General features: G+C 36.6%; 1 protein-coding gene and 2 pseudogenes across 2 annotated transcripts in view; 1 reads left to right on the plus strand and 2 right to left on the minus strand.

Annotated features, from left to right (window-relative positions):
• The window catches only part of LOC105742292, a 6,293-nt pseudogene extending 5,229 nt beyond the window's left edge, over positions 1 to 1,064 (minus strand).
• Exoc6 (exocyst complex component 6) overlaps positions 1 to 23,695 on the minus strand; it is a 246,711-nt gene that overhangs the window by 51,333 nt on the left and 171,683 nt on the right. For both annotated transcript variants that reach the window (XM_023716247.1, XM_004632054.2), the window contains exon 20: positions 14,499 to 14,572. In XM_023716247.1, coding sequence (XP_023572015.1) covers positions 14,499 to 14,572 — 74 coding nt within the window. The remainder of the gene's footprint in view (positions 1 to 14,498; positions 14,573 to 23,695) is intronic.
• Positions 1,609 to 3,160, plus strand: LOC101590718 (annotated as a pseudogene).

The raw sequence follows: 23,695 nt of genomic DNA on the forward strand, positions 1-23,695 counted from the left end.
AAAAAAAAAAAAAAAAAAACCAACCAACCAAACAAACAAACAAAAAAAACTGCTCTTATGACTTGCCTGTATGTTACACTTTAATAAAACATTAATTTGAACGTTGCAATAAAATCCAAACATATTTTACAGTTTAGATTTCTCAATGTGTAGATCAGAGGAATAATTTGTCACCACCCTACTGCAGGCTTGCTGGGACTGACCATCATAGATTTGGGCGTCTTATGACTGACTTGTAGCAAGATGTCTTAATTTCATTAAAGAGACTATCATGACAAAAGTCAGTGAAGCATATATATGCAGCCCTATATATTTGGCCAGATTTACTTGAAAAATCTTGCAAGAAACAATCTACAGACTTTTGATGCTGGAGCAATAAAATAAAGAGCTTTCATTTGTCTGACAGGTACAAGATTCTTATAAATGTTCTCCACAACAGTAATTTCTTCTTGTTAGAAGACCTGTCATTTTACAACACGATACCAAGAGCTTAGAAGTAAATTCACTTAAAGCATTATCTTCCACTTGCCTTTTTGTAGTTATCAAAAACTGCTGCTTTTATCTTGTTTCTTCCCTTTTTGTTCCTTTCTTTTCTTCTCTACCAGTTTTCTAAAGTTTATATAATCTTTCTTTGTCTTGTAGCCTCACTTCTAATCTCTTTTCCTTCTTCTACTTCTCTGTTTTTTCCTCTTACCTCTTTTAAGTTTTCTCCCTGTTGGTAAAAATCACGATATTCTTTTTTTTTAATTTTAATTAATTAATTAATTAATTTATGTGTGTGTGTGTGTGTGTGTGTGTGTGTGTGGCCAGCTCAGCCCACCAGGGGGCGGGGCTGGCTGGCATGTGGTGCTGGGGGATTGAACCGCAGTCCCTGTGCTTTAGCTAAGCTTGTTCTAAGTAGGTACTTTAGACCACTGAGCCATCTCACCAGCCCCAAAATCACGACATTCTTGAGAGTATATTTACTATATATAATTTTATGTTTTGTTTCAGATTTTGTTATATATCTACAAATCTTGTTCACACACTTAAAGGTGGCAAACTGATACTTACCAGATTGTCATTTTCTAGGTTGTGCTTGATATTACTTTATTATGGATTGTACTTTAGCCAAAATAACATAGATCTTCTAACGACTTGTTCTTTCTTGTATACCAAGACTGAGAATGCCTGAGGGATGTAAACAATACTGCAGGCCAGTACCAAAATGCCAAGGGATAGGACAAATGGGCAGTACCTTCTCATCACCAATAAACTGAAGTGGTAGGATCTGCAACAGACTCAAAATCCCCAAACCAGCTACACCTAGAAGACAGCTCTGAGTAGTCATTTCCTAAGAAGTTCTTACTACTAGCAATAAAGCCACATACTTTAGAAGCATGAAGGCAGAAAAACAGAAAAGAAGACATGGAAGCAAGATGCAATTCAAGACTTTTAGCTTGCTCAAGGCAAACTCAGGAGCAGTGAAGTGGAACAACTCAAGAGCCACTCAACTGAACTCTGAAATGGTAATAAGGAAGTAACAAATTCTACACACATCTCTAGTGCTCTACAGACTCATCGACAACCTCTAAGTTCCCAGCTTCTTGCCTCTGCACTATTACCAAAATGTCACTTTCTAACAAGCTGACTCTGGACAAGCTGAAAGTGAAGGGGAAATGAGTTGTAATGAGAGTGGATTTCAATGTTCCTATGAAGAATAACCAGATAACCAACAACCAAAGAATCAAGGCTGCTGTCCCAAGCATCAAATTCTGCTTGGACAATGGAGCCAAATCAGTTGTCCTGGGCTGGCCAGATGGTCTCCCAATGCCTGACAAGTACTCCTTACAGTCAGTTGCTATAGAACTCAAATCTCTGCTGGACAAGGATGTTCTATTCTTGAAGGACTGTGTGGTCCCAGAAGTAGAGAAAGCCTGTGCTGACCCATCAGTTGGATCTGTCATCCTGCTAGAGAACCTCCGCTTTCATGTGGAGGAGGAAGGGAAGGGAAAAGATGCTTCTGGGAATAAGGTTAAAGCTGGGCTAGCCAAAACAGATGCTTTCTAAGCTTCACTTTCCAAGCTAAGGGATGTCTATGTCAATGATGCTTTCATCACTGCACACCGAGCCCACAGCTCTATGGTGGGAGTAAATCTGCCACAGAAGGCCAGTGGATTTTTTTTCTTTTGGGGGGGGGGGGCGGGGCTGGCTCAGACTGCCTTCAGGGCAGGTTTGAGTCCTGGGGATCGAACCACAGCAACCTGAGCCTGACTGGTTTGTTGAAGAAGCCACTTAAAGAACTGAGCTAAGGGGCAGGCCCCCTACCAGTGGATTTAAATTTTTTTTTTTTTTTTTCAGAACTGGGGACTGAGCTCAGGCCTTGCGCTTGCCAGGGAAGTGCTTATTCCACTGAGCCATCTCCCTGGCCCCAACCAGTGGATTTTTGATGAAGAAGGAACTGAACTATTTTGCTTAGGCCTTGGAGAACCCAGAGCGACCCTTCCTGGCCAACCTGGGTGGACCTCAAGTTGCAGATAAGATCCAGTTGATCAATAATATGCTGGACAAAGTCAATGAGATGATTATTGGTGGTGGAATGGCTTTTACCTTCCTTGAAGTGCTCAACAACATGGAGATTGGCACTTCTCTGTTTGACGAAGAGGGATCCAAGATTGTTAAAGACCTGATGGCCAAAGCTGAGAAGAATGGTGTGAAGATTACTTTGCCTGTTGATTTTGTCACTGCTGACAAGTTTGATGAGAATGCCAAGACTGGTCAAGCCACTGTGGCCTCTGGCATACCTGCTGGATGGAGGGGCTTGTACTGTGGTCTTGAGAGCAGCAAGAAGTATGCTGAGGTTGTTGGTCGTGCCAAGCAGATTGTGTGGAATGGACCTGTGGGGGTATGTGAATGGGAAGCTTTTGCCAAGGGAACCAAAGCCCTCCTGGATGAGGTGGTGAAAGCCACTTCCAGGGGCTGCATCACCATCATAGGGGGTGGAGACACTGCTACTTGCTGTGCCAAATGGAACACAGAGGCTAAAGTCAGCCATGTGAGCACTGGAGGTGCTGCCACTTTAGAGCTCCTAGAAGGTAAAGTCCTTCCTGGACTGGATGCTCTCAGCAGTATTTAGTGCTTTCCTGCTTTGTGGTTCCTGTGCACAGCCCCTAGACAAAATAGTATTTTCTGTATCTCCACTTGGCATTAGCTAAAAATTTCCTCCAGATTGAGATTCAGCTAATGGCCAAAGGCAGCATCAGCAACCCTTAAAGAGTTATACGACATCTCAAGCTGATGTTTACTGCATCCTGGACTTGACTACATTCTTCAAGTTGCCATTTAGTTTCTTAGTGACGACCCAGTCCTAGCCCAGGCCTGGTGAGTGTGTGGGAGAGCTTCCAGCTACCCTGCGCTGGCGGGACCTACTGGTCCCAGCCTAGGCGCAGCGTGGGTGAAACCCTCTTCCACCACCTTGAGACGCCCCCCACCACTCCGCAGCACCTCCCCTACCCCACCTGCCCAGTAGGAATTTCTGCCGTGTTCTGGGAACCTCCAGATCCAGTCCTAGCCCAGGCCCGGTGAGTGTGTGGGAAAGCTTCTGGCTACCCTGTGCTGGTGCGACCTACTGGTCCTAGCCCAGGCGCAGTGTGAGTGACACCCTCTTTCACCCTCTTGGGACGCCCCCCAATACCCCCCCCCCACAGAGTAGGAATTTCTGCCCCGTTCCAGGAACCCCCAGATCCAGTCCTAGTCCTGGCCCTGTGAGTGTGTGGGAGAGCTGCCTCTCCCCCATACTCCACCTTGTCCCCCTCCAGACCTCAGCTCAGGCCTGCCATACAGGCCTGGGGTGAAACTCTGCAGCTGCAATCCCTGCAGAGTGTAGGGGACAGAACCACCCAGCTAGTCCATGAGCAGAACATCTTGCCAGAGGGGCACAAAAGGTTCACCCCCAAGGGCAGCAACAGGAAGGAGATGAGCACAGCAGCCAGACCCAAGCCAGGCACAGCTGGATAAATCCAAACTTTGTAGATCTGCACCTGAACTTCAGTACATGCTAAGATTATAACTGCAACAAAGATCTACAACAAAGGTCAGAAGACAGTGCTAAGTTTCTTAGTGACTAAAGCATTGTGCATTCTAGAATGCATCTACAGTCGCCTGTTTAAAAGAAAGTGAGGGGCCGGGGAGATGGCTCAGTAGAATAAGTGCTTGCCTGGCAAGCACAAGGGCCTGAGTTCAATCCCTGGTTCTGCCAAAAAAAAAAAAAAAAAAAAAAGAAAGTGAGCTGTATTTCAAGTAGCTTATTCTAATTGGCTTTGTCACTATTCATTACTCAGCATGGACATAAAATGAAATGCCAGTTGTAGGGAGGGAGAAGTTGTTGATGATCTATTCAATAAAAAGTAGGTGTTTACCCCCACCCCACAAAAAGGAAGTAACAAGGAAGATAAATGAGGCTCTAGAAAATATCACATTAGAATTTCTCAGAAACTAACAAGATGATAACCAAAAATGGACATGGAAAAAAAAAATGGACATGGATAGTGAGCCTCAAGTAGATACAGATTAAAAAACCAGTGGAACTAAGGAAAATCATTGAACCATGAATGTCCAACATAGGAAAGAAGTCACATCCATGAAACAGATTTAAACATATCTAGAATATTAAAAGTTCTATCCAGGGCTGGCTAGATAGTTCAGCAGACTAAACTGCCTGCTTAGGCAGAGTGCAGTGGCCATGCTTCGATTCCTGGCATGCTATGCCGGCCCCACTCCCAGGGTACGCTGAGATGGCAATTGAGACTAGGTATGGTGGCGTGCGCCTGTAATCCCAATGTGTGGGAGGCTGAAAACAGGAGGATCACTACAAGTCCAATCTATGTCGTGAGACCCTGTAGACCTTGTACTAAATACATAAAAAATAAATAAAAGTTTGCTAACAAAGAAAAGCCCAGGTGCTGACTTCAATATGAGATTTTAAAAAGATCTAATGTCACTACTACTCACTCAAACTGTTTAATGAAATTGAAAAGGAAGAGATCCTTCCAAACTCATTTCTAAAATTAAACATTACCCTGATACCACAACAAGAGAATATCACCAAAACAGGGAACTACAAGACAATCATCCTAATGAACATAGATACAATATCCTCAATAAGATACTGGTAAACAGAATACAGCAAAGCATCAAGAAGATTATATACCGTGACCAAATAGGATACATTCCAGGGGTGTAGGGAGGGTTCAACACACATAAATTAATAAATGCAATATAGCATATCAACAGAGCCAAGGACAAAAAACATGTTCATCAATAGATGGAGAAAAGCATTTGAAACAAAGTCCAATACCCATTTCTGATTTAAAAACTCTATAAAAACTGGATTAAATGTCTTTTATCTCAATCTGATAAAACTACCTATGACAAACCAACAGCCAAGATCATGCTAAATGGAAAACTAAAAGCTGGTAATCTAAAATCAAACAAAAAAAGGATGTCCACTATTGCCACTCTTATTCAATTTAGTCCTGGAAACACTAACCAGAGCAACTGGACAAGACAAAAAAATAAAAGGAGGAGGATAAGAAAGGAAGAAGTTAAATTGTCATTATTTGTGGATGACATGATACCCTACCTAGAAGACCCAAAAGCTCCACTAAAAGACTTCTAGATTTAATTACTATATTCGGTATCATACCAGGACACATGTCAACACTCAAATATCAATAGTATTCCTGTACCCAAATAACAAACTGACAGAATGAAAAAAAAAATTAAGGAAAAAAACACCTCTCATAATAGTATCTAAAAAATTAAAGACCAGATAGTCAACCTAATGAAAATAGTAAAAGACCTCTAAAAACTATAGTACTCTGAAAAGGAAGATCAAATAGAATATCAGAAAATAGATATCCCTTGTTCTTAAGCAGAAAGAACCAATGTAGTAGAAATGACAATAGTTCTAAAACTGGTATACAGATTTAATACAATCCAAATCAAAATACCAATAGTATATCTAATAGAATTAGAAAAAACAACCCTAAGATTCATTTGGAACCAGAAGAGACCCAGAATAGCCAAAGCAATTCTGAGCAAAAAAGGCAAGACATCATAGAAATTCTTTATATGTCTTAGATATAAATAGGTCCTTTGTTGGAGGGACAACTGACTTAAAAGTTTTTTTTCCCATTCTTTGGTTTGTCTTTTCATTCTGTTGGTGACTTCTTTTGTTGTATAGCAGCTTTTTAATAAAATGAGATCTCAGTAGTTGATTCTTTGTAGTACTTCCTGTGTGAACTGGGTTTTGTTCATGAAGTCTCTGCCTATAGCTATATCTTCGAGATTTCTACCTACTTTCTTTTCCAGTAGAGTCAGTGCTTTTAGTATTTAGATCTTTGATCCATTTTGACTTTAGTTTAGTGCGTGGTGATAGACATGGGTTTAGTTTTAATCTTTGGCATGTGGAAAGCCAGTTTTTCCAGCCCCATTTATTAAAGAGGCTTTCTTCCAGTGAACATGTTTGACCCCTTTGTCAAAGATAAGGTAACTGAATATGTCTGGAGTTGTGTCTACATCCTCTTGATCCTCAGATCTGTTTTCTTGCCAGTGACATGCTGATTTTATTACAATAGCTTTATAATATAATTTCAAGTCAGTAATTGTGACGCCTCCCATCTTGCCTTTGTTGCCCAGGTTTTCTCTAGTTTTGTAAGGTGTAATAAGGATATATTGATTGGGATTCCATTAAATCTACAGATTTAATTCCATTAAATTTTTGGAGGATAGTCATTTTCACTGTTTGTTCTTCCTATCCAGGAACAAGGGATATCTTCCATTTTCTAATATCCTCTTAGATCTCCTTCTTCAAAGTACTGTAATTTTCAATTAGATCTTTTACTTCCTTTGTTAAACTTATTTTAAGTATATTACATTTTTGGATGATACTATGTAGGGTGTGGTTTCTCCAATTTCTCTCTCAGTGAGTTTTTTTTTTTTTTTTTTCTGTACAGAAATCTATTGATTTTTGAGTAGTTTGTATCCAGTTACTCTAATGAATTTGGTTATTAAATCTGTAAGTCTTTTAGTGGAGTTTTGGGGGTTTTCTATACAGAGCATCATGTCATCCACAAAGCATAATAACAACTTTTTCCTGTCCCATTCTTATCTTAGAACATGTAAAAAATTGAAAAAATCTTGTCCCCCTGAATGTAAAGACCCAATCCAAAAACGGGCATCTGAGATGAATATGAACTTCTCAAAGAAAAAAATACAAATAGCCAATAAATATATGAAAAAATGTTCAAAATCATTGATTAAGGAATGCAAATTAAAACAACACTGAAACTCCATCTCACTACAGAAAGAATGGCCATCATCAAGAAATTAGCCAATGACAAATTAAGGGGCTCTGAGGAAAAAGGAACTCTTCTCCACCATTGGTGACTGTATAGACTGGTGCAACCACTGTAGAAATTAGTATAGATATTACCCAAAAAAGTAGCTTAAAGATCCCATTTGACCCAGATATTCCCTTTCTAGGTATCTTCCTGCAAGGATTAAAAACATCATACCACAGTGATGCACCTGTGTTTATATTAGCACTTGTCATAGCGGAAACCCAAAAGTTCATCAACTAAGAAATGGATAAAAAAGATGTTTTCGTTTTAGACAATGGATTGCTACCCAGCCATAAAAAAGGATAAATCTGAGACTTCTGTAGGTAAACGTATGCAACTTGAGACCATACTCATAAGTGAAAGAAATCAGACTCACGTGTAACATCGTATTGTCTCACTGATGTGAGCCATTGAAAGAATAAGGTCCAAAAAATACAATAGATACTGTGAAATGTAAAGAAATGATTCACAAGGAAAGAAGAACTAGGGTGGGAGAAAGGGAAAAGGAAGGAAAAATAATACAAGATAGTTATACTGGGAATTACTCTCAGTTCACTGAAAAGAAAGGTTTGTGCTAATATCATCTAGAGAACTTATGCCCATATGGTACAGTTTGAGAAACTGAAGATAACAATAATCAGATAGTAACTATTGTTATTCTATTATTTTGTTTCTTTCCATGAAATAAAAAATAAAATAGAAACACTAAGTCTGCTAAAGGATAGGACAGACAGAACTCCTGAAGTCATAGGTATAGGCAAAGACTTTCTGAACAAAATCCAGACTGCACAGGAAGCATCAATAACTGGAGTCTCATCTTATTAAAATGGTTTTGCACAGCAAAAGAAACTACCAACCAAGTAAAGACAACCCAATATGGAAAACAACAACAACAACCCCTCCTCCCCCCAAAAAAACACCTCAGCCAGTTTTTTGTAGACAAAGGACTAATATCTAGACCATGTAAAGAATTCAAAAACATCAGACCCCTCAAATTTAAAGACCTAATCCAAAAATGAGCATCTGAAATGGGCATCTCAGATGAAGAAGCACAAACAGCAATTAAATATATGGCAAAATGTTCAACATCATTAATCATTCAAGAGATGCAAATTAAAATGATGTTGAGATTGCATCTCACTTCAGAAAGAACGACTATTATCAAGAAATCAATCAGAATAAATGGTGGTAGGGCTGTTAGGAAAAAGGAACCGTCCTCCACTACTGCTGGGAGTATAGACTGGTGCAATCTCTGTGGAAATCAGTGTGGAGATTCCTCAAAAACTAAAACTAGAGGTTCCATTTGACCCTTCTAGGTATTTTCCTGAAAAAAAATTAAAAGCATGATACCACAGCAATATAGGCACAGCCCTGTTTATAGTGTTGCAATTTTTACTACCTAAATCTTAGAACAGCCCAAATTCTCATCAACCAATGAATAGATAAAGGTGTGTGCGTGTGTGCGTGTGTGTGTGTGTGTGTGTGTGTGTGTACTTAATACAATGGAGTACTACTCTGCCAAAAGAAGGATAAACTTGAGATACTTCTAGGTAAATGGATGTACCTTAAGATCATAATCTTAAGTGAAATAAATTTGACACATAAGTTTAAATATCACATTGTTTCACTGGTGTGAGATACTTAAAGTGTAAATAAGGACCAAAATGTCTGATAGATGCTGGGAAATGTGGAAAAATGTTCAAATGAGAACAGGGAGGAGGGATGGGGAAAGGAGGAAAAGGGAGAAAAGAAAATGGAAATAAAGCATTTGTAAATGAGGAGGAGAAATGGGGTTGAAGGGAAAGGAGGGCATTGGGGAAGAAATATGAATCTAGATGTATAATGTACAGATACAAATTCTCTATGATATATCATTATATATATTTAAAATGTACCAATAAAATTAAAACTAAATAAATAAAATATTCTAATGTATGTAGTCTCTATGAGAGAATTACAATATAAACTGCTTTTCATGCTTCTCAACTTAGTTTATTTATTTTTTTAATTTTTTTCTCCATAATTTTATTGAGAAACAAATAGCAATGAGACAGTTTCAAATCAAATTGGTAGGACAGTTTCAATAATTAACACATTGCACACTCTCTTCCTAGTGGTTATATGCTGTACAAGATGCAGACATTATATCCTATTTACAAACACTATTAGAACAAATCCCTCTATTCATTAAGAGAATGTAACTATGTATCTATCCTAACCATTTTGAATACACAGATACAAAATGGACATTCATCTGTATCCCCATTTTTGTTTAGTTACCAACTTAGTTTAATTGGGACCACTTTCATGTTCTTTATGTTGTGTTGGGACAGAAATAGTGGGGCCTCATATATGCTAGGCAAGTGCTATACCATGGAGTTATGCCTTCAGCCTATAAACCTTACTTTGAGAAACCTTTCTTACCTTGAGAAATCAAGTTTCCTAGAAAGACACTTTCGGAAATATTGCTCTATGAAGATAACATGTTAGCCAACATTCTTCAGGGTGAGAAATTGTTTCATGAGCTACAAACCCATCTTTCTGCTTTATCATCCCTACCTAGACTTCTGTATGTTAAACAAAAGATGAATGAGATACAGTCAAATGAGCAACAGCTCATCAGTTAAGTAACCTAACACAAAGTAGGATCAGTTAAATAATAGGGTTTAATACTAGTATTAGTGAAACCATGAATGGTCAGTTCATTGTGAGAATTATGCTAGTAAGAAGTAATGAGGGTGTGATGAGGGTGAGTCATTTTTAAAAATTTTTCCATCAAAATGGCTATATTCAAAAATTTCTGGTAACTCAAAAAAATAGTATTCATTTACCAGGAATTTTTTTTTTTTTTTTTTTTTTTTTTTTTTTTTTTTTTTTTTTTTGGTATTCTAGAGAAGGTTCTACAGGGTGTTCAAGGTCTCACTACTAGATTAGACTCAGTGATCTGCCTGTTTACAGCCTCCCAAGAGCTGGGATTACAGGCGTGTGCACTACCATACCCAGTCTCAGTGCGCTCTGGGGATTGAACCTCCAGCCCCTGCACCTGCTTGCTGGCACTTTAATCTGCTGAACTATTTATTTGGCTGGCCCTCGGAAAATTCTCCTATAGGGAATGCTTCATTTTCCAGTGATATTTAGTGAAATAGTTCTATTAAGGGACTATTAAAATTATTACTGAAAACTATACATTACATAATCTTAGAACAGTTTAAAACTTTTAAGTTTTCACATATTGTTAAAGAAACTACACATATTCACCAGACATCTACTTCAAAATTATTTTAAAAAGTAGATAAACTTTATATAAAAAAGACCTTTGTAAGTATATCAAAATTCATTTAGTACCTTAATTTTAGAACTAGGCATAGGAAGATAATAGCCTTTATTTACACATATAAAGTTCAAACACCACATTTAAGTTGATTGAGATGACATATTCACAAAATGCAATATTAGTATCTTTAATCCTCTATACTGTCTATTAGGGCAGTAGGCCTTAAGATGTTGTTGAGATAACTGGCTTCCATTAGCAAGTATGTGATTGGCAGGATGATAAAGTCTTTTCACTCACAGGTCAGCTAGTTTTCCTTTTCTTTAGAAGAGGGCAATCCTGATGATCCATCTTTTAGCTACAGTCTCTTACTGAGTCCCAATTCTCTTGCCTTCAGCTTTGATATGGTTCTAACTTTCCTCTCGTATCAGCTCACACTTGTCATCAACTCCTCTATTCAGTACAGCAAATATCAGGAGTTTGACCTCAGGGCAAAGTCCGGGTGGGCAGGAAAAATTTGACCACTAGACCTACTTCCTAATCTTTCATACCCAGCAATTCATGAAGCAGTATCAAATTCAAACTAAAAAACAGAAGCATGACCTCTTATAAGTACTATGAAAAGAGCTCTTTTGCCTTTCTAAGTATGCTTGAAAAGAACTGTCAACTGCCCTATTAAGGCAAAAATGGATCACAGTCTAGAAAAAAAGAAGTGCAGAAACTCAAATGAAATGTAAATAAAGGCATTAGCACCCCCTTTATGTTTGACGATGTATTACTTCATATAAGTGTGAAAATAGTATGCTATAAAAATATATTTATGAAGTCAGAAACATAAAAGCACTAGTACAACTTTTAAGACATTTTCACTTAAATAATCACATGTAAACACCAAAAAGACTTATATCACCTTATATAAGGTTGTTGCTTTCAATATTAGTCTTTTGGCCAGTTTTCATATTTATTATTTCATCATTTAAATGTTTATAAATTTAAAAAAACAAGTGTAATATTAAATTTATTAAGTCTAGGTTACCAAAATTATAAAATTTAAGTTAATTCCATAGTGATCTAGCATAAAGAGGTAAGAATTAGTATATCTTATTATTTTAAAATACAAAAGAAAAGAATATGATTAAACTTTAACATTAATAACCAGGTAATATTATTGTAAGCCCTTTTAAAATTAGAAAAATTGGTATAAGTTAGCTCATTAAAATTTTCTATCTAGCAGTCTTTCACTGCATATTTACTATCATTCTTTAGAATTGTGCTTAATATTTATATAGCTATCATATAAACTATTCCAATAATTCTGTATGTATATCAAAATAGATTTCATAGTTATAGATGTTTCAAAATTTATTTATCTATTTTTCTGTATTTTTAGTGAAGGGTCTACAGGGTGTTCAGGGTCTCACTACTAGATCAGATGCATAGTGATCCGCCTGTTTACAGCCTTCCAAGAGCTGGGATTACATGTGCATGCCATCACACCAGTGTCAATCACTGTCTCAGCACACCCCGGGGGTGGGGCCAACATGGCAGGCCTAGGGATCAAAGCCCTGGCCACTGCATCTGCTTGCAGACACTTTAGTCCTCTGAGCTATTTGGCCAGCCCTTCACAACTCTTTAAATTCACTTAAAAGTTTCTCAAATTACATTATAAAGCAAACTCAATTAGGACATAGGTGTCTTTCAAGCATACATATTTGAAAAATAAATTTAATCAATGGGACTTAAGATTACTAGTATTATAAATATGTCTCAGTATAGCTCCCTATGGAGCTATATGTTGTAAGGAAGTCTTTTGTATTATCAAATGATGACTGTCTGAAAAAGACAGTGACTGGGATCAGAGTTTTAATCTGCACTGATGAGAGAATGAACTGAAGACAGTAATGGCAAACCTATGGCACATTGCAACAGGCTGTTTGCATTACTAAAAGCTCTGAAAGGTTTGCCATCACTGACCTAGAGCCTCACACTTGTGAGGCACAAGGTCTACCACTAACCTATATCCCTGACCTCTTTGAAACAGAATCTTTACAGTTTCATTATCTATGTGGTCCTATTCACAATCCTGTAATGAGATTACAAACTAGTTAATTCTGTTTTTAGTTGTTGCTGCTTTTTCCATTGCTGTGAACAGAACCCAGTACTTCAAGCATTCCAAGAAATACCACTGAACTATCTATTCCCTAGCTCTCAAAATAGTTAATATAAAAAATAGTTATGCCACCTGAATACATATGAAACAAAATATCACATCATTTTCAACTTTCTTGTGAACAGGTTATTTGTACATAATGGGAACTATCATCAAATTTCCTCTTTACATTTTCCTTTGGATTAGAGAACATATTCACATCCTTGCAACAGAGAAACTTTCCCCAGTAAGCAGCTTTAATTTACTTGGGAAATGAATATACAATGGAATGTATTTTTAACTCTCTAAAGGACCCAGTTTCCAGTATTAAATCATCTTGGTCAAGGAAACAGTGCTGCAACAAAGAGAAATCCTTCTAAAGGAAACAGGCCTACTGCCAGTAGAAATGATCTCCTCTGGTAAACAGGAATGAAATCAAAAGTCTATTTTCTTCAATTTCTACTAACTTCCCCAACTAAGTAAAACTAATGTATAGATCTAGGTCACTCATAAGAATGCTCCTTGATTGGTAAAATGCATAAGTAGTATTGCTTACAAGCAAAAAATAAGTATGTTCAGTGATTTATAGACATAATTTGGTGACATAAAGGGCCTTTTAAATTTCCTCTTAAACCAGACTTGAAGATGTAACAGTTAATTTCATGTAATTAGAGGAAAAGAAAGAAAATAAGAGAGCAGGAAAAAGAAAAATTATGGGGAGATGGAAACAAAGAAAATGATAACGGTACAAGGGCCAGCCAGAGAGCTCAGCAGACTAAAGTGCTTGCTTCAGCAGACCACAGTGGCTAGGGTTCAATTCCCAGTGTGCTGTGCCAGTCCCATCCCCGGGGCATGTTGAGATGGCGATTGAGAGTGGGCATGGTGGTGCACACCTGTAATCCCAGTGCTTGGGAGGCTGTAAATAGGAGAATCAGTATGAGTCCAATCTATGTAGTGAGACCCTGGACACCCTGTCCTAAATTCAGAAAAAAAAAAAAAAAGAAAGAAAGAAAGAAAGAAAAAAAAAATGATAACAGTACAAATGTCAAAAGAGTTTAAAATGAATGGGAGAAAAAAAATTCACATTATTTGACCCAGATTATGATAAAAATTAGTGAACATCTAATTGGGCTTTTTTTTTGTCTGCTTCCAGGAATCAAACACAAAACCTCATACTTGCCAGGCAGGTGCCTGAGCTATACCCTGTGGCTCATCTAATTGGTTTTTTGTTTTGTTTTGTTTCATATAATTGGTTTTTAAAACTAGGTTTACACTTCTTTCTGGAGGCACATGTAAAATTTTTAAAAACAGAATTCCTTACCAGCAACAAAATGGCGATTAAATATTAAACAATAGGTTACTTTCTAGGATGTTCATTTAGCTTGGATTGTAACACTATTATTATTATCATTAACTTTCAAATAACCTTAAAATTACTAAGAAGCAATAAACAAGTATTAAGTAGGATGTAGTGATGCACTTTGTAAGTAATAAGTAAATTAAATATTCATGATGAGAATGCTTCATAAAACTGAGATACTGAATGAATGTATGTTTAGAGACATACCAAACACATAAATATTTTTTAGAAAGCATTTTTCTAAAGAGATTGTTTCAAAGCAAACAAGTATTCTTGTAGGCTTAAAAATAAAAGATAAGAGAGGCAGTAAGTGAGAAGTACATTATTATATCTTACTTGTCTAAGGTCAATGAATGCTAGCTGCAGAGTGTCCCCTTGGAATCCTGGCACAGGCTCAGAGTTGGCAAACACTGTTTAAAAAAATGAATTCAGAGAATTAAAACAGTATTTCAAAATATGAGTTTAACTGCTAAATTTCTACTCTTTACGACCATACTATAATATTTACACATAACCATTTCAAATGAAGGCTATTTATAAACTTCAACTACTAAGAATGTTTCCCACACCCATTACCACAAAAATTTTAATAATTTTCAACTTCTAATCTGCAATTTAATCCCTGTAATCTTCAATCACAATAAATTTAGAAGCGTTATCCTAAATGACTTTTATGAGTAGTAATATACTTCCATCAAAGTAAAGTGTTCTAACTCTTTTTAGCCTTAGGTGAAAGATTATAGAAGCATTTTGAAAGTATACTAATTCCATGGCTGTCAACATATTTCAAAACATTTGCTTTGTTTCACAATATGCCCTATAAAAATCTCACTGCTAGCTAATAACAACAAAAGGCAGATACCCAAGTAAGTCAGAAGTTTGCATTCAAATCAATCAGTAAAATCAGGATGATTCAAGAAGTTTCATGTCTTTTAATATATTTTTTTTTCATAAAAGAATTCTGCTTTTTTTAAAAACTAAAGCACAGGGCCAGGGATACAGCTCAGTGGCACAGCACCTGCCAGTCAAATGCAAGGCCCTGAGTTTAATTCCTGTTATCAAGATAAAAAAAACCAAAAACCTAAAAGACTTGAAGACAAGATTTTAAAAATTCAACAGATTTTTTGGTAATTTTTCTGTTTTAAGAACTGTACTACAACCAGGGTGATAGCTCAGTAGAATAAGCTCCTGCCCAGTAAGCACAACTTGAGTTCAATCCCCAGTACCACAAAAAAAGAAAAAAAGGACTGACTAAAATTAAAGTTTATTGAAAGCAAGCATAATCTGCAATTATGTGACCAATCTTGCACACCTGTATCTGTTAATGTGAGCAACAGATTTGATAAAAATAGATAATATAACCATTGCTAATTTTTTATTCATTTTGAAAATGTGTACTATATGTATTGTTGTATATACTATTTGTCTTTGTTTTTACTATTTGTTTTTGCTTTTCTTCCCTCCTTAAAATTAAATTAATCTTTATGTTTCCTAGCTCTTCTCCTTTCCCTCTTAATTAGTCCTTGAGTTCTTGCTTTAATCTTTAAAAAGAACTGTATTAACATGAAATATGATTGGAAAATAAGATGAATGCTTAAATTTTAAAAAATTTATTAGATGAAAGATACACTGTCATCCTTTAAATAATCCCCTTCACTTTGAATACATTTATCCTATCATTCTCATCACTTTCTGAAGTAGTTAAGTTCTCTCGGGTTAGCAAATTGGTCAAGCAATGGCCGTGACTCATCCTCATGTCAGACACTGACAAAAGGATGTACAAAGGGTGGTACAGGGCTACAGGATAAATCCTGAGAGTACTTGGCTGACCTTATCAGATACAAAAGTTACATTTCTTGTTATATAGGTCTTGGTATATCTTGGTCTTAACCATCCAACAGAAAAGTATAAAAATGAGGTATATAAAGTAAATCCATATTAATACGATGAGCTGTAAAAGGCTCAAGTCAGTAACTTCTGAAGATAACCCACTAATATTATAGACTGCTTGACAGTGTTAGATTGTTTAGTTGAATTCAAACACCTATAGTATTTAGATGCCAATAGAATATTCACCTGTGACAGGACAAAAAAAAAAAAAAAGATACAAAGGAAAGATCATTTTGTATTTATATATACAAAATAGGATAAATTTACAGCTACTTTAGCTTAATTCAATGAGAAGAAAGAGGTGTACTGTTTGGACAGAATGTCAGGTCTGCTTCTTGTACTATGGATAACCACTAAGAAGATGTACAGTGTATTGACTATCAAAACTGTCCTGTTAATCAGCTGTGAAACTGTCTCATTCATATTTCTCAATAAAAAAAAAAAGTTCTCTCGGGATTTTAAGCTATCATGGCTGCCTCAATGGCCTAAATCAATTCAAACCTTTCATGGTTATTTTGACTCTGGGAAAGAGACAGAAGTTGTACAGTACCAGATCACTGAATATTTTGAATACACCTTGTACCTTGTTTAGATAAACTTCTGAAGACAATTTCAATAGTATTGGCTATTTTGAAGACAAAACTTTTGGCTTGTAAAAAGACCCCATCATTTTTACATGCAAGCTTCTCTCTGAAGGATGCATGTACCCATTCTCCCTTCCCATTAATATCCTTATTTTCATAATTTTATAGTACTTATTAAAGATGTGTGTGTGTGTGTGTGTGTGTGTGTGTATACATATTAGAGACTGAATGCAGAACCTCCTGCATGACAGACCAGTGCTCCACAAAAAAAACACAGGCACAGAGACAGAGACACAGACTGAGAGAAGTAAGCAGGCAGAAGGAGACAGAGACAGAGACAGAAAAAAAAGGCAAGCGGGCAAAAACAAAACAAAACAAAACAACAAAAAAAAAACCTGTCAATGTTTCCCCTGCTTCCTCAATCTCTATATAAGGTATTACAAACTTCACTGGCTTGGCATAAACCCAAGAATTTAGTGTTCAAATTATTATATACATATTTATATAGCATTTTATAGCTTATAAAACACTTCATATATTTGCTGGCTGTTATCATCACACTAACTTATTTTAGTAAAACAAGACATACAGATCAAGGATTATAAAATCTTCCAAATAAATAATAATTAATTTCTACTTATATTGTCTAATGGCCCCAGGAACTTTTTTTAATTTTAGAGAAGGGTTTACAGGGTGTTGAGGGTCTCACTAGTAGATTAGACTCGCAGTGATCTGCCTGTTTACAGCCTCCCAAGAGCTGGGATTACAGGCGTGCACCACCACACCCAATCTAAATTGCCATCTCAGTGCACCCCGGGGGCAGGGCCGGCACCACAGGTCTGGGAATTAACTCCCAGCCCCTGTGCCTTGGCGCTTTAATCTGCTGAGCTATTTGGTCAGCCTTGGCCCCAGGAATTCTTATGGTAGATTCAAAGTTTTTAAAGAATTGATGACCACTTTTGAAATACCTTGAATAGTTTTTCATATTCTTTCTTGGGTCATCCAGAATATCATTTTGTATATTATGTCATATTTTGGGGTTTCCGTATACTTCTCCCTTGGGCTATCATTTAATTAAAAATAATAATGCCTACTTTCTTATAATCTTTTTTTTTTTTTTTTTTTTGGCAATATAGCCATGCCTGCCTTAAGAGTATTTTTAAAAGAATACAAACTGATCCTGAACATTTTTAAAAATTAATTTTATTGAGAAACAAATAATAATGAGACAGTTTCAAAACCAATTAATAGGACACTTTCAATAATACATTGCATATTATTGTCTTCGTAGTGGTTATTCTTATTCTTTTTTTGGGGGGGGGGCGTGGAACCGGGGATTGAACTCAGGCCCTTGCGCTTGCCAGGGAAGCACTTATTTCACTGAGCCATCTCCCTGGCACCCATAGTTGTTATTCATAGTACAAGATGCAGGCATGATATCCTGTCCAAACACTATTAGTACAAATCTTTCTTCTCACTGAATTAAGAGATAGCTGTATATCTATCCTATTTTGTATATAAAGATACAAAACGGTCCTTCTTTTTTTTTTTTGGTCCTTCATTTGTATCCCCTTTTTTTGTTTAGTTTTGTCAGAGATGGGTACACCATTGCCATTTAAATATTGTAGGTGGATGAATTAAGCAAAACAATCCAATATAGTTCAGTAGTCCTTAATAGTAGAACATTATCTGTAGGACTGGCAATGTCAGTTGTTGACTTGAGCCTTTTATAGCTCAGCATACTAATATGGCTTTACTTTTCATACCTCATTTTTATACCTTTCTGTTGGATGGTTAAGACCAAGATAAAGTAAGACCTATATAACAAGAAATGGAACTTCTGTATCTGACAAGGTCAGTCAAATCCCCTCAGGATTTATCCTGAAACCCTGTACCACAGTTTGTAGATCCTTTATCAGTGTCAGCCATATGGATGAGTCACAGCCATTGCCTGACCAATGTGCTCTCTGTGGAAGCCTGAGAGAATGTTTTCTCTCTATGTGACTCTCTTTAGGCATACTCTGTATCATCGATCACATTCCTCTGTGGCCCCATAATCTCCTTGTTGATCTTGACCTTCTGATAAAATGTTTTAAAAATACTTTCTAGGCTTTAAAAAACTACAAAGACGGCTATTCTAAATCCTTGCTGTTTCCTAAATCTTGCTTTCAATTTGAACATTTCATTTCATTTTATTTTTAATGTATTTAAAATCTATAGGGTCTCACTATATAGATTGGATTCCTAGTGATTCTCCTGTTTTTCAGCTTCCCAAACACTGGGATTACAGGTGCACACTACCATGCCCAGTCTCAGTTGCCATCTCAGCACTCTCCTGGGGCGGGCTGGCAGGGCAGACAGGATCTAACCTCCAACTCCTGCATCTGCCTAAGCAGGTGCTTTAGTCCACTTATCTAGCTGGCCCCTGAACAATTTATTTAAAAAACCAAAATAATTTCAAAAATTCATTTCATTTGATATTCTGAAATAATACAAAACTTCGTAACAGTGATTTCAACTTTTAAAATGCACTTAGAAAAAAATTAGAAAGGGAGATATCTGATCTTATTGGGAATATCTATGATAATAATGAGCATAACTAGTAAAAACACCAGTCCAAATCAATGTAGATAAGATGAAGAACAAAAAGTAATGTATTTTGCATAAGCTAAGAGTACAACAAAAAAGTATTTTCCAAATTGGTAACGTGTGATGGTTTAAGATAACAAAAAAGGACACTACAAGTCTGATCTGCATAGTGAGGCTCCTGTACCACATCTATAGGCAAAATCAGAAACAGTTTCTATAGATAATAATAATACCAACAAAAGTTTTCTGAAGTATGAAAACATTCTTCCTGCCCTCATGATGTACACAAGATGTACTCCGTTTGTTGTGGGATAAGAGAGGAAAAGATTGCTAAGAAATCAGGTTCTAGGTATTTATTCTGACAACAAAATATAAAACCTGGGCTGGCGAGATAGTTCAGTGGACTAAGAGCCTGCTTAGACAAGTACAGACCAGGTTCAATCCCCAGCACCAAATGCCATGCCAGCCCTTCCTTGGGCATGCTGAGCTAGCGACTGAGTCAGGGCATGGTGGCGCATGCCTGTAATCCTAGTGCTGGGAAGGCTGAAAACAGGAGGATCACTACAAGTCTGATCTGTGTAGTGAGGCCCTGTAGCAAATACATAATAAATAAATAAATAAATAAACAAACAAACAAACAAACAAACAAACCTGAAAGTGAAGAGGGAAAAGTCCTTGAAAAATCTGTCAGTCAGAGAATTTTCTTTATTACAAAATACAGAATATGGATTGCTTGTAATATACATCTACACAAAATAGACATAATTCTCATGGGGTAAGGTAAGGGAAAGAGTGTTCCTGAAATCATAAGAGGATACTGATCAAAAACTATGTAACAGAATGAAAGCAGGGATAAAAAGGCTACGCTAAAAAATCTCAAGATGTTGCTTATAGAAGACAAAGGCAGATGCATACAAAAACAGGGTGTACACCTAACTAAATAATTATGAATACTAATAGTTTAGATACTGAAATTTCTTATACTTCCAGTTCTTCCTAGGTCTAAAGATTTAAAATAGCTACAGTGTACCTTACAACCTGTGTGATATATGAACTGAGGTTATGACCAGAATTTTAGTTTTAACTTATGACTAAAGTCTTCGAGTTATGACCCAAATACTGGCTGCTTGTGTTTCCAGATGATCTCAGACACTGATTTAACCCTTAGAGTTCTGGAAGGAACAACATTCTTTCCTATATAGGTTGAGAAATCATGGGCCAATGTCTCTCTAGAAGAGGACACTGAGAGCTGTCTGTGTACAGCACAGAGTCTTTGAAGGCTGTGCAGAGGAGCCTAAGTCTTCAACTAACAACTTTAGTTATAACCAGCCCTGGGGAAATGAACTGACTTTGTAAATCGAGGGTCCACTTAGTTGTAACTCAAATTCTGGCTAGGCTAAATACTTTGTGCAAATAAGATGTATTATTAGAAATGATGAATAAGAGCACCATCTAGTGGTTTTAGTGGTGGTGAAAGAAAACAGGTATGAGAGTCAGGAGTCACAATTCTTAACTCTTTTAGGACAGCACCAGTGGGATGCAAGCATTTATTTTAGGACATTCATCATTACATTTTTATATAAAGTAGTACTGTCCCTTTCTTGGAATTAAAAATGTCAATGTATCCTCCAGTACCTTAAATGGTATTAAGGATAGGGAGAAATCAAAAAATCCAAAGTAGGGAGATGGCTCAGTGGAATAAGCGCTTCCCTGGCAAGCACAAGGGCCTGAGTTCAATCCCTGGTTCTGGGGGGAAAAAAAAAATTCAAAGTGTAACAGCTTACAGCTTAATTTAAATAAGACAGTAAAATATTTTCATACCATCCTCAGGATCTTTCCCTTAACAATCCTTTTGGATGCATGTGTCTTCTTTAAGGCTTAAATTGGAGGTCTTGAGCCACAAAGAAAAATTACAGAGTCTTTACATTTTATTTTTATTTTTTAGAAAATTAATCCTTTGAAGAAAAGCTGTCACAGTTGGAGATCTACCCACTGTTATTCCTCAGCAATACACCATTAAAATAGGTACTAGCATCCTTCAACCTTAATCTTTTCTAGTACCTATGGATTTGAGATGTTAAACTCTTAGGAGATAACCTCATGAGCTTATTTGTGTAGAATGCCTGAAAGAGTACATTTTATCTGGACCTGTTCTTGGTATTTCAAGTATGGAATCTGCCTGATGCTTTGGAAATGTTCTATACTTTGTTAGTGATGTAAAGGATTTTGAGACATCTTCATGATAACCTATTAAAAGGACACATTATCTTTTCTTCTATATGGTTACACATAGCAGGCATTCAGTAAATATAAAACAAAGTATGTACACAGATTTATAACATCAGCCTTATGGCAAACTGAGCAAATACACCTCCAACCAAGAAGAAATATATCTTCTTGGGGCCATGGATATAGCTCAGTGACACAGCACCTGCCTGGCATGCACAAGGTCCTGAGTTTGATTCCAAATACAAAAAAACCCCAAAGGCTACACTGGTCCAGGACCATGTATGTCATTCAGCTATTAGAAGTGGGTGTCTTTGTAATTCCTAAATATGCATTCTTAGTTATCTTCCACTTTGAAATTTCTCCAAACATGTAGTCAAGCTAGTACAGTTTTGGCCAAGTTAATAAAAAATATAGACTACATTCATGCATATACAACATGTAGTATTTTCATTCTATACAGTGTATCTAAATTAGGTTGGCTTTGTACCCTTTCTCAAAATACTATTTTTATAGAATTTAACAACTTATAAAATTTATTAGTGAAGTTATTTAATGACTGTCTCCCTATTGGGCTTAAACTCCAAGAGGGTAAAAAGACTTTTCCTGTTTTATCACTGCATCTTCAAAATACAAAGCACATAGCAAATATGAGGAAATTAATTAATATATGGCCCTAAGCTCTAAACTACTGCCTTACCATTTTACCACCTCTGAATCCTGTGTGTGTCTGCGTGTGTGTGTGTGGGGGGGGGAGTAATGGGGATCAAACGCAGGACTAGAGCATGCTAGGTAGGCATTATGCCACAGAGCTATCTCCCTAGCCCCTACCTCTGAATCTTAATGTATCTTGAAAGTTTCAAATTCCAAGGTAGGCATGGTACCACACCCGTAATCCCAGAACTCTGGAAAACTAAGGCAGAAGGATCACAAGTTCTAACCGAACCTGGGCAATTTAGTAACTTAGTGAGTTACTAAAATTGCAAAATAAAGTCAAAAGATCTGAGGAGGTAGCTCAGTGTGAAATCTGAGTTCATCCTCAGTGCAAAACAAAAGCCCCTCCAAATTCCATTATCTTATGGGAAAACTTGGTGGTTTGCTCAAGGTAACTTTCCCATATTAGTGGCTGAATCAAGACTGGAACCAAGGTCTTAACTTGGTAATGTGCTTGGGTTAGTTTAAAAGCACTTTTTAAATTTACATAAATTCATATGATGTGACATTTCTGAACTCAGACATTTTTCTTTTCAAAATTTTATTGATAGACAGCAATGAGACAGTTTCAAATCAAATCGGAAGTACAGTTTCAACAAATAATACACTGCATATGAACTCAGACATTTTAAAAAGAAGCAAAAAACTAGAAAAAAAATCCAAAGACAAATGAGAATAGGGAGTAAAAATAATCCCACAAGGAAACACTAAAAAAATTATTACTGTTTAGCTCAGCACTGATTAAGATTAAAGGGGGACCAATGTATAATTATCAAATGTCAATATTTTTTTAAACAAATGATTGGTTAAGTTTACACTAAATCTTGAGTCGAAGTACAGTAGTATCAGCTGGTCTTCATTTTGAGAAAACAAAAGAATTCTAGAAGAGACACATAGATCATAGACTTTCTGATTTATTAATTTGTTCATTTATTCAAGAAATAAACATCTATAGACCTTTTATTATAAGCACAGCACTCTGCATGTTGCCTGCAATTTCAAATCTTTTATGTTGAATTTAATTTACCTATCCTGAATGGCTAAATCTCTTCTCCCTCTTCCTCCTTTTTCCTTCCTCCTTTCCCTACTTCCTAACCACATGACTCATTCTCTCGGTCTCTTTCACTGTGTGAGTCTCAGATGCTAACCATGATTATCATCAAATGGTACCTCTAACTCAACTCACAAATCCTATATATTCCCTTTTTCTAAGATATCTGGAATCTACTTCTACATTTTTTTATTTTGAAAATTTGTGATCCTCCTGACTCGGCACTGGGATTAAGGGGATGTGCCACTACACCCAGCTCCATATTTAGTCCTCCTGCTTTCAGTCTCTCCCTGTTCCAGTCTAATTTCCATATAATGCTGACATTCAATTTCTATGATACATATTCCATTAAGTCACATTCTTGATTTAAAAACTTCAGTAGACGGGCTGGAGAGATGGCTCAGTGGTCTAAAGCACCTACTTGGAACAAGCTTGGCAAAGCACAGGGACCACGGTTCAATCCCCCAGCACCACATGCC

This window comes from Octodon degus, unplaced genomic scaffold (assembly GCF_000260255.1).
Source record: "Octodon degus isolate 3935 unplaced genomic scaffold, OctDeg1.0 scaffold00046, whole genome shotgun sequence".
NCBI classification, from domain to species: Eukaryota; Metazoa; Chordata; class Mammalia; order Rodentia; family Octodontidae; genus Octodon; species Octodon degus.